We start from the raw sequence: 12,148 nt of genomic DNA, 5'->3' as shown, positions 1-12,148 counted from the left end.
TTTTTCAGTTTTTATTCCCAGTTTTTTTGCGATCGGTTAAAAATATACTGTTTTCGTTGCGTTTGAGACTTTTTGAATTTCAATTTACTTTGAGTTGGTGTTTCTGATTCTGTTCTGAATATAATAGAAGTTACTTCAGGCTGGACAGCCAACTCAAAGTAAATTGAAGTTCAGAAATAACTTCTATTATATTGAGAACAATCAAAAACGCATTTTTGGAATCAGAATTACGAGTTAAAAAGAAATCCAATATGCGAGATCACTCAATCTGTTCATATGATTTATCGACGAGCCTGATTCTGCGCTGAAAAAACACCACCTGAGTCCAGAATAATTTTTTCACTTTTTGAGTGTTCTGAACAAAACTGAAGTTTTTGGCAATATGGACCTTGATTATTTTTTTCAAACTTTTCAGGTTTGATGGTAGTTCAATAGGTGCAATTTTTCACGTCTAATAACATCAGAGAGTTTGATTTAGAATTAGTGCAAGAAGTTCTCAGAGCTCAGAAACATTAAACCGAGTCAATGCAAAATCAGAGAGTCTTCGTCTCCCTTCGTCAAGATGAAATTCCTCTCGCTTCTTTGTCACTCCGCAACTGAAAAATCAATGCTCTACTTTTTATACAATTCGCCATTGTTGATATGATTTTAGTCCATCACTGTTGAATTGGATCTTAAATTATAGGGAGACTAATTGTATTTGCAGTTGAATAATTAGGTTGCATCTCAATTATCATGACAATTGAACGAAGAAAAATTGTAAAAAAAAAACATAGAAAATAACGCCGAGATCTTTCGTAGCCACCGTCTCCAGCATTGAATAATTTAGTAACACATCAAATTTCATGACAATTTAGCGAGACAACTCATGAAAAAAATTCTAATAAAAATGAAAAAACATGAAAGACACTACTTTTTTGAGTTCTATCTTGACCACTCTCTCCAGCTCTTCCACGTCCTGCATGGAGTAATGCAGCCACTCGTCAGTCCAGCAGAACATCTGTCGGTAGAACTTGTACATCATCCGCGTCAACGTCTAGACAACACAACGCGCACAACACGCAATTACAAATGGATGCAAATCATGTGGAGAGGCGGTAAGAAATTTAGAGGAGGGTGGGGGGGGGGGGGGGGGGGGGAGTGGTTATTTCTCTCTCAGGGATTTGATCAACTGTCAAAAACTTCCGAGTCAATGTAAAGTCAATTAGTATAGTGGCACTGTATTTGAGCGGGTAGCACGCGCCAAAAGAAAGCATTTTTTGGCCTGTTTTTACAAAGTTTTCTCGGCGAGGGAAAATGGAGGAGGGCGAGCTTTAAAAATCCGTTTTTTTTCCGCCGCAAGCAATTTTTTTTGTGTAAAATGGCATTTTTGATATTTTTAAAATTTTTCAAACCAAAAGATTGAGTTTAACCTTCCCTGAGCAAAATACGTGCGTATGGGGGCCGATTGGTTGTATGTTGTGAATGAAATAGTACCAAAATGACCCTTTGCAAAAAATTCAAATGAATGGTCTACTACTTTATACCCCTAACTCCTCAGCACGCTATTGCTAAAATTACTAATCGAATTAATTGTATCATTAAACATTGGGATCTTCGCTGCTGTGAAAAAAAATCAATTACCGAGATGAGAGAAGTTTTTGGCTACAGACACTCATCAAACTTGGAATTGAGGTTAAGTTTTTGCAAATGGTGAAAAAAACTTCATCTTGTCCTGATTATTCATCTACCCCAGGTTTGTCAATTTTTGATATCTTTGAAAGATCTCAAAATTCTTGACAAAATTTTGGAGATTGGGCATGAAATATGTAAAGAAAACTCTTTTTTAAACAATTCAGAAATAATTTCCGGCCAAAAATTTACAAAACTACTGCGTTGCGTAAAAAAACGATTAAGCGGAGTCCATAAATTGAAATTATTCACTGTTTTAAGCAGGATTGACAGAATATTCTTAAAAAAAGAATCAAAATTGCGCGTTTTAGGTTTTGACATAGTTGAATTTAATTTTCAAATAAAAAGTCTATGCTTTGTGATTAATTGAACATTCTGAGATAAAAGTAAGAAGCTTACCACGAAATGAGATCAATTGAAAATTATGAAATGTAGAAGAGCAATTGAAAAATTTTGCGAACTAGTTGAGAAATCTTCCCGTCAAAAAAAACTTCATCATGGATGCATCAAAAATCTATTTTTTTTTTACAAATATTCATATGCGCAAATGACTCAGTTTTCTGTCGATCCTTTAACTGACATACATATTTCGAGGTTGAATTTGACATCTAAATCCGATCGCTGTTAATGAGCTATTAATAAATGTCAAACTCACCTCAATTATCTTTGGCTTTGCGTGCCCTATACCCGGCATGGCGACATTGATAGAGTACATCTTGTGGATATAAAGAACATTGGGACAGTCTGTCTCTCTGACCCAATCAGAACCTCGCAGGGGTCCGAACTTCAATCTCTCGGAGACGAACTTGGTCGGGTCACCGCTCTCTTCGTAATCCTGCTCAAAAGAGGAGTTTTGATACGAGATAAAAATGAAAGTGCATGAGTTTAACTTGCAGTGATTTCGCAACTTGATTTTGTAAACCTTTGATCACTCGTTCCCCTCACCACACAAAGAATCAATTACGTAATCCAATTGTTTTATTTTCCATGAAACCTTAAATTGGGAATTTTGGTAGTGCAAAACTTAGCAGCCTACGTTCGAATAAACGTAGTTATTTTTCATCACCAGACTGTTGTATTTGGTTCAAATAGCCGGAGAAACTAGATTGAATCTTTTTTCAATGGTTTTTTGAAATTGTATGAAAATTGTATGATTAACATTTTTCCATACATTTGATGCAGGCAATTGTATGATAAGCTTTTTCGGTGTGGGGAAATTTAAAATAAGCATTTTCGGTTTAGGGATGTCAACCCGGGGTCACATTACCTTTCCAGGCCTTTTTGTTGGTTTTAATCGGTTTTATTTATAAGACCGCTCAAAAACCGCTCTAAAACCGCTCAAATCTTGCTTGAAAAACCGTTCAAAAATCACCGCAAGAAATGAGCGGTTTTTGAGCGGTTTTTTAAGCAAGATTTGAGCGGTTTTTCCAAAAAAACCGCCCAAACCGCTCAAATCTTGCTGAAAAACCGCTCAAACCGCTCATATCTTGAGCGGTTTTTGAGCGGGATCTCGACCCGGGCGTCAAGAAAACTTTGAAGTAAAGTATATGAATGAAGTGAAGAAGTAAAGTTAATTTCGGAAAACAAAAAAGACAATTTTTACGTTTTTACACAAATGCGAAGCAAAGCTTTGCATCAATTTCAATACCACATTAACAAAGCATTGCAAGCAAGCAGGCAAAATGAAACGAATGCCATTTAGTCATACAAAAAATTGACAAGTTTTAGAAAAAATTCAATTATAAAAACTTCCATATTTGTCTCTAATAAATTTAAAGTTAGCTCAAAAATTTATAAAACCAAAGATGTACCGAATAATTGTACCAAACTTAACAAATTCAAATTTAAAAAAATTACAAAAATTCCGTGATACCTCTAGGCCAACTGTGCCAGAGAAGCCAGGAAATTTAAATTTATTATCAATATCAAGAGCAAGAGTACAGATAAAACTTCCTAAAATGTATTGAATTGGCTGCAGTCGGGTAGTATAAATTAAACTTTGATGAATTTTAGTACGTCAGCACGTGAATAGAGTGCACGTGCTGCCCAGTGAATCAAGTGATTTTTTTTTTCAAAAAGTATACTCGAAAAAATTGTATATTCCGACATTATAACTCCTGCTAAATTTGGCTCTTTTCCAGTTCCCCCCTTTCAAATTCAATTTTGAAAAGCTTATTTAACGTTGTCATAGTGCAATGAAATTTGGCGTGCTGAACAAATCGAGAACTGTGAACAGATTTGTTCTTCATACTTGACAGCGTAACATCACGCATTTAGCCGTAATAACACGTAAAACAAACATAAAACTCGGTATTTTGAAAGGGGGGAACTGGAAAAGAGCCCTAAATTTTTGTCGATTGGTTGACTTTGAAGCCTTCACAAAAAACTATTCAGAACTTCATAAAGAAAATGTTGGAGCACTTTTTGAAAACTTTTGAAACAAGAAATGCCTGCTCCTGCCTCAAATTAGCATTTCTGGCTAGTGGTCAAAACTGATATGCATTCCGATCCGTAGTAACAAAACAACTCCACCATTCCTCATTTTGGTCTTCTAAATTTTTCAAAACTACCTTTGCTACTATTTATTTGGCTTTTTAATCCTTAATTTTACTTTGAAAACTACCTCGGAGACACAATGTACGGTAATTTTGAGAAAAGTGGGACGAGCCCCGACAAAAAAAATATTTTTCATTCAAACTATCGAAAAGTAATCAAAATACGATTTCCAAAAAAAATCAGGTTTGCTATTTACCCAAGTTAGCCCATTACGAAAATCAAGATGATTGATAGAAAAAAGCCAACCGACCTCCCGTCAATTTATTCTACCGAATACCTATGTACGTTTACATTTTGACTGAAACAGAACTGAGAGAGAATTAGAACTCACTTTTTCGTCGAAGCATTTCGTGATGTCTACGAAGATCGATTTTCGTGACTTCAGCTGTTCTTCTGTCAAATTGAAAATCTGTATAAATGATAAAAAAAACTATAATTAAACTGTTATTTTTAAATAATAATTTGGTTTAAAATTGATAAAGTCATTTGTGACTCACTATTTTATTTGCATATATGCATTGAATTTTAACTGAAAATAGATAATTGCTGAAAAATTACATTTTGCTTATGTGATTCGGCTGACGTTGAAGTTAATGTTATTGAAAACTTCTCATCTGATATGCTGTCATGCTAAAAAAGAGAAAATGAAAAAAATTTTGGTAATTAAATTAAGATATAGACTACGTCAGTACTCACCGAATACTTCGACTCAGTGAAATTTCGAAATGACTCTGACTTTTCTGTCACTCTGAAGTATTTGTTTGGCAAGATTGAAGTCACGATTTTAGGAAATTTTCTGAAAAGTTAACAAAATTCAATAAATATAAAAACAGATCTTGAATTTTTGAAGAAATCAAAAGAACAAAGGAGGCGGATTTAGGAACAGGATCCAATCAATTAACATACTTCAAAAAACTTGACACTTAAGTTGATGGTGGACTGTAACCAAAAGTGGGAAGTTGATGAAGCAGTTAAATAATACTTCTAAATTTACTGGTTAGAAATGCGTTTACTGGTTAGACTGACTGCAAGTATCGTCGCTCGACTTGGCCGCAGAAAAAACTACGAAAACATTATGGGTGTAACACTTTTTCTAGAATTGATGTGTACTTTTCGAGGTAGTAAATGCGATGGGTGAATTTGCCCGGTTCTGGATCAGTGAGGATCCTCTGCTCCACAAACTCCACCCCACTGCCCCCACCCGTCTCTTGTTTGCTGAACTGCAGCTGAGACCACAAATAACCCACTCGGTACTAAAAACAAACACATAACTCCAAGTATCATATTTAGAGAGATCCCGCATAGGCAAAACTAAGATTACAATCGATTATAATCGATTTTTGTACAGATTTAGTAGTCAAAAGTCGATTGTATGTGGCTGTTGTGGCTATCGAATTGATTAAAATAATTATAAATTGCAATGGGGGGGTTGATAAATTAGACGATAAGCAAATTAGACGGAGGTACTTAAAAAGAAATTAGACGGTTTTGCAAAACTGCAATTGTGAGAAAATAGACGAAAGTGAGAGAAATTAACTTTGTTTGCACACAAATTGCGTTAGAAAAATAAAATTGTTTGTAGACAACAGTTCAATTTCGGTGGCCAAAAACTTTACAAGTCAATCATGAATAATTTATTCAATTCAAAACTCTCCTGTAAGATTCAGATTTGACATTGTATGTGCATTTGAACTAATTGTTTTGATACGTATTGACATTTTATGTTCTTTTTGTATTTGTGAAACTTGACTCTTAAGAAAAAATTTTGTTGGCCCTTTCCTTTTCATAGCTTTTTCGTCTAAAATGCCAGATCTGTAAAAAAAAATTCCGTCTAATTTCGTTTTTGTAGTATCCGTCTAATTTGCTTATCGTCTAATTTCCTAGGCCCCTTGCAATGGATTGTAATAGCAAATAAAAATCCATTACTTAAAGCATTGAAAAAATTAGATTGCTGAACTGTAGATTTTACTTGCGATAATTTATTGCAATCTTAGTTTTGACAATGCGGGATGCATATTTTTGTTTATAAAAAGCGAGAAAATAGCAAACAAATATCAAGCCACTGTTTTGATTGATTGTGCCTTCAATGAAAATATTCTGCTTAGAGAAATCTGATTGAACGAAGATCAAGCTGCAGTACACCAGTTTATTAATTAATAGTTCTGCTGATAGCATTTACTTTGGTTGGTATATTAGAGATACAACTCATTGTCGCTACTGAGTTCTATGAGACAGATCAGATGATGAAATCGATTACCAAAACAGATGTTAAGCCATGAGATTTTCTAGTTGTTTTAAGGGAAATTTTTACTTCTTGGGTTCTTTTACGGAACCAATTTTTTGCAACACAAATAGGAAAAAAGTAACAGTTTGAATTTTAGTTTTGAACAATATTAGACAGTCTTATATTACGACAAATCGGGCTCCGCCTAAAAAAGTCTGGGCTAAAAAAGCAAGAAAGTCAACAAAAATTCACTCATATATGAAACAGTCAATTTTATTTGGAGACAATTCAAAAAATCTAGATTAACCTGGCCTACAGATACTCACGCGCGTAATATCACTCGTGCTCAATGTAAGCGCAGTCGATCAACCGATCCCCACTTTTAATGCCTTGTGAGTAATGAATATTTCAAAAAATTTGTCATCTACTGACCTGTCCTGAAAAAAAAACATATAGGTCTAATTTAAATTACTGTAGTAGCTAATTGGCTCAATTAAGCATTTTTAAATTGATATGCCAGCATGTGTTTTAACCAAGCTCTTTAACATAGAATCACATTAAATCAGCAAACGCTCTGATAGTTTTTAAAAGTTGATTAATTCTTTTGATTCAATGATTTTTTGAAGAAAAATTGTTTCAAGACTGTGGAAGTAATCTCGTGGTCACATAACAACGTAGCTCATTATCAAAAAGCAAGATAATCAACTGGCGATAAGTGAACATAAACGCTAACTAGAGCGATGACCTTGATAAGGGTAACTATTTACGTATTAGCATAATATAGATATGTTTACACAGTCTCCACTACACTCCCCCTTCAATTAAATCAAAACATTATACTATCTCAGATTTTACAGGGTAGCTTTGACACAATTCAAACAATTCTAAAAAACGGTCGAAGCTCAAAAACTTGACTTTCCGAAATTCGCAACTTTTTCTGCCAGATGCAGGCCGTCTCTGGTAACCTAGAGAAGATTCCCGGAATCAAGTTTCTTGATTGAACAATTAACTGAAAATTGGAGTGTAGATTCGTTTTCGAGTAGATTAACAAAAAATCCAAAAAAACGGCCAAAAATTCAAAATTTTCGTTTGTTTGAAGGCCATAACTTTTTAAAAAAACTGGGTGTACCAAAATATAAAGGTAAGCTTCCAACATTCTGTTGTGTTGATTAAACTTATCGATGGCTAATAGATAGTTATAGATAACTTCGGATAGTTATCGTGAAAAGTCCAAAAAAACTATCAACAAATCAGAAAAATGAAATTTCCGAGAATCATAGCTTTTTGGTTTACGGAAATTGGGCGCTTATGCAGAAGAGACTCACCAAGCTGTATTTTCGATTGAGCCAAAAAACATAGTTTGGCAGGGTGGTTCTCGAAAAAAAAATTCAAAAACGGTCAAATTTTTTTTTTGATCTTTCGAGGGCCATAAATTTTTGCGTCAAAGTAATTTGGGCGTAGTCGCGCATGCAAATGAGCTTCGACAAACTGTTCTTTGAATTGAACGCACAATCTCAAATTAAGTCAAAATTTAGAAAAAAAACGCTCAAAACATCAAGAAATTGACTTTTCGGAGGACAATAACTTTTTGCGTGAAAAATTTGTGAGAGGCCTCAAATGCAGGAGAGTTTCTCACTACCCGTAACCTCCATTGAGACCACAAACAAGAGTTGGGCAAACATCTCAAGCAGGATATTTGAAGTTCAAACTAGCAATTGAAAAAAACTTACCAAGCGAAAACAAGGCCGAAAATCTTTGATCAGACACCAGTTGAGCCAAAAAAAACTGATTGTGTAATTTTTTTTTTAAAAGTTGCAAGTCCTGCCTGATACAACCCTGTAGAAACTACTAACCACCCAGTAGTTATATTTGAATTTTCATGAACTTGAGCCAGTCAGGTTCATAGCAGCATCATATGTGATTTAACTGATTTTATTAACCTAGTTGTAAAGCCGAAAAAAATTATAACAGATGAAAACTAAAAAGTTCAACTTTCTCAATACCAAACCCGCCTGTAAAGTCAAAAGTTTGCGAAACGTGAACAAAAACGAAGTCTATGATTGGCTCTAGAAGAGGCCTGATCTGATTTTTTTTGAAGATCAAATTATCTTCAGTCAACAATAATAGCTTTTATTACATTTTTTGTATGCCACTCGCCGTTTGCTACTTACCAATGCCTTACTACGAATTACGAAGGAATTTCAAACACAGATGCAAAATGAAGCTTCGCATCACTTGCAATACAACTCAAGTATGCCAGGTGAGACTATTTAATTATCCTTGAGCGTCATAATCAAATTAAGAAAGCCGTAACAAAGCCGACAATAGGCGACATGACATACTTTGAGCCGGAAAAAATCATACAAAAAAATAAAAACTGAAAAATGTTTGCTCGTCCAACGACTTGAACTTATGAAGTTTTTAGGCTGAAAAAACTGTACGAAACCGATATACTGAAATCGGAGCCACAAATTACAACCAACAAAAAAACGTCGCATGAAACGGGGTTTTCAAAATGCAAATGTTCAAATTTTGTCGGTTAGTTGACGAAATTGTAGAAATGGAGATTACACCATTTTTAGTTATCCTGCGAACAAAGTTATTTAAGGAAAAAAATCAATATACCCGGTTGAGCAACCTTGCTTATCGCAAGGGTAATACACCACGATCAGTAGCCTACCATTCTACGTGTCCTTTTGTTTCATCTTTCCGGGGCGGTTGGCGATGAGCTGAAAGGCTTTTTCAACAACTTTTCCAGAGAATAAATAAATTCAGTTAATTTCTGTATTAGTGTAATTTTTTTGGATAATTGAATTCAAAGTCCAAATTCAAATTCAACAATATTAAAGACACCATTTTTCTCAAATGTTTTATCAGAAAAAATCATAATTTCGGTTTGTTCAAACGATAATGCTTCAGTCATTGCTTCAAAAACGGAAAAAACCTAATAAGGGTTCCCGGGGGAAATCTTAAAAGATCATGTGTTATCTCAGTTGGCACTGGCCTTTTAGTGTCATAAATTTTTTTGTTAAATTAGAAGTTAGTTCACCCCAATTGGCACATCACACGTTTTTGAACGATCATTATTGTCTTCAAAACAGTTCGCGTAGTTTACTTTACTTTAGTAATTTTTAGTGTATTTGTTCAGCTCGCACCTTCAAAATGGAAAAAATGGAATGCACCTCAATTTGACCCACCAATTTTTATGTTAACTTCAGATTATGCAAGAGATCAGTTCTGGAAATGATCTCATAAAAAGACCGTCAATCTGAAGGACAAGGCCATTTGGTTGCTATAAGTTGCATAAACCTTAGCGGGCAAAGGGGGGGGGGGGTATTTATATCAGCAAATGTGTAGTATTTTGCTTAATTTTGAAGCTAACTTGAGTTTTCCCACACTATTCCTCCATACCGACACGTTTTTGAAAATACAATTTGGGATATGCAATGCAAACGGCATGCGAACTGGCCTGTTTCTGATAACTTGATTAAGTATGTTTTATTTAGTATACACGACAACAATCAGAATTAGTCACTGATCGTTACCTGATCAAGGCTGAATGGCAGAGCGATGACACTGAAAACAAACCGAACTCTTGAAAACTCGTCGACTGAAATTCGTTAACTTTTCTTCACAATAGATAGATTATAGTTTTTTTTCAAAAAGGTTCCAAAAACTAGATTCCCTCCCCCTAAATCCCGGTGATTCTTGAAAACATAAAACCATCTTGCATTTACTTTTCAATCAGTTATTTGTGCAATGAAATTTTTATTAATTCACCATAAAATTCAGGCAAAAACGTTTTCGATTTTCATGGCGCAACCGTGCTCACTCAAAGTTAAGAAGTAAAAACAAGAAAAATTATATATATTAACTCACTATTCTATGTAGTACATTGTGGCGCCAATTTCTTATAAAAGTAAAGAATTTAAATTTTTTAAATAATTTTTAAGAATAACCAATAGATTATCGAGCGCGAAACAAGGTGGAATCGAAAACCAAGGCTGATAAAAATACAACTCAGGTATTTTAGGTTTTTATTTTCTCATCTCATATTTTGCTCAGTTCACAAGTGGAAAATAAGTGTACTAAATTAATAACAAAAACGCCAAATCATACTTCAGCCGAGCTGATCAATTTGGTTTATTTTCTCAGTGTAGTTACTACAATACTTTTCATTAAGAAACGTAAAACCGAAAAATATAAGTTTGTTCAGTCATGAAAACCACTTCTGTACGTCAGCGCATTGGCTTTAATGGTTTGTAATTTTATAATTGGTGAAGAAAATGATTTCACAGAGACTACGAGTAACCCTTCGCATGTAAAAGCTAACCGATCGTTGAAAAGCTACAATCAAAAAGTTCAACAGTAAAATGAAGATAATTTGGTGTTTTAATTATAACACAGAGGTGAAGCGGAGCTTCGCATCACTTGCAATACAATGCAAGCTCAGTATTGCCAGCTAGCGAATAAAAATGAAATGGAAATAAAAAAAATGAAAAAAAATGTTAGAAAATTAAATTAACTTTAGAGCAAAAACTTTACAGTCGAAAAACACAGCCACTAGTTTAAAAAAAAGCTTTTACTTTTTACCGAGCGACCATGAGGACGACAAAAAAAAACAGTAGACGCCCATTGAGTCGGAAAAAATGCCATAAGAAATAGCGGTCAAAAAAGTTATTTGTTGCTCTTGAAGCGACACGAAATAAGATAAATAAACCAATCAAACATAATTTGAAACTGTTTAGGCCGAAAAATTTTTCAAACGAAAAATAAACAAAAAGGAAAACCAAGGAAAATATACAATGTCAGGGCTATTAAGTCTATAAATTACAAAGGTAAATCAAAAACACTTGCATCTAAGATGAAAATTGCTAACAGCACCAGGAATTTTCCAGACTTAGCGCATAAGCCGACAAAACATAAGCAGGCAAACGGAAATTCGACAATTCAATTTTTCTCTGAAAAAACTTTCATTTTCATTCATACTGGTCAGGCCGGGACTCGAACCTCAAATCTTAGAGTACAAAAGCAACTCTTTTAACTCTAATAGAAGTGGGAAGGAGAATCGGAAATGCTTAGGTTCACTAATAGAGCAATTTCAATTTCTCAAAAATTTTTGAGAAAAATTGTTCACGGGAAAACCTCTAGTTCCTGATTACAAGACACTTGCTCTGGCAAATCTGAAAAATTATAAGATTCATGGTAAAAATCGAAAATTGAATCAAATCAACCCAAAAAACAACAAAATTGCACTTGTCACGAGCAAGCTTTTAATGTTCCGACAGCCCTGTAAAATCTCAGAAACAGTTTTCAATTTGAAAAAAGGGTGAAATTTCCGAAAAAAAATAGGATTTTTTTCGAGATTATAAAAACATCATTCCCTCACAAGCCATAGAAAAAACAAAGCTATAGATGCTCCTTATAACAACAAAAGAATTCGGCAAAATTGCCGGGCTGCTCAATTCAATTTCAAAGCCGGCTTTTTTTGTCGCTTATGCGTAATAGAACGAAATGTATCACACGTTGATTGTCCCAAGTTTGCCAAATTGGCTTTTTTAAAACCCCGCAACATCATGAAAATTGATTACAGGTGAAATACAACTTAAATTTGAGCCTAGGACATAAATTCTTTTTAGAGGTTTTGAAAATCTGCCAAAATTGTCAGCGAGAAAAAGTATCCCGAGTTCAAATATT

The 12,148-nt window shown here is 34.3% G+C and overlaps 1 protein-coding gene across 1 annotated transcript; it reads right to left on the bottom strand.

Moving 5' to 3' along the window:
* Positions 1 to 382: 382 nt before the first annotated feature.
* Positions 383 to 10,701, bottom strand: LOC134848401 (phosphatidylinositol transfer protein 1-like). The gene is made up of 9 exons (XM_063865831.1): positions 10,331 to 10,701; positions 9,997 to 10,027; positions 5,338 to 5,480; positions 4,924 to 5,023; positions 4,786 to 4,857; positions 4,559 to 4,636; positions 2,327 to 2,506; positions 914 to 1,036; positions 383 to 596 (listed from the first exon to the last, which is right to left on the bottom strand). Exons 1-9 carry the CDS (start codon positions 10,345 to 10,347, stop codon positions 558 to 560), a joined length of 783 nt encoding a protein of 260 aa, XP_063721901.1. The 5' UTR covers positions 10,348 to 10,701; the 3' UTR covers positions 383 to 557.
* Between the last annotated feature and the right edge of the window lie 1,447 nt (positions 10,702 to 12,148).

Source organism: Symsagittifera roscoffensis, chromosome 6 (assembly GCF_963678635.1).
Source record: "Symsagittifera roscoffensis chromosome 6, txSymRosc1.1, whole genome shotgun sequence".
Taxonomy (NCBI): domain Eukaryota; kingdom Metazoa; phylum Xenacoelomorpha; order Acoela; family Convolutidae; genus Symsagittifera; species Symsagittifera roscoffensis.
The sequence above is the reverse complement of the archived record's forward strand: the minus strand, read 5'-3'. Positions and strand labels throughout refer to the sequence as shown.

Coding starts and splice junctions, on each gene's coding strand:
- LOC134848401 (XM_063865831.1), bottom strand. Junction 5,481..9,996: donor TGCCATTCAGCCTTGATCAG/GTAACGATCAGT, acceptor GTTTGTTTTTAG/TACCGAGTGGGTTATTTGTG. Junction 4,858..4,923: donor TCACTGAGTCGAAGTATTCG/GTGAGTACTGAC, acceptor TCTCTTTTTTAG/CATGACAGCATATCAGATGA.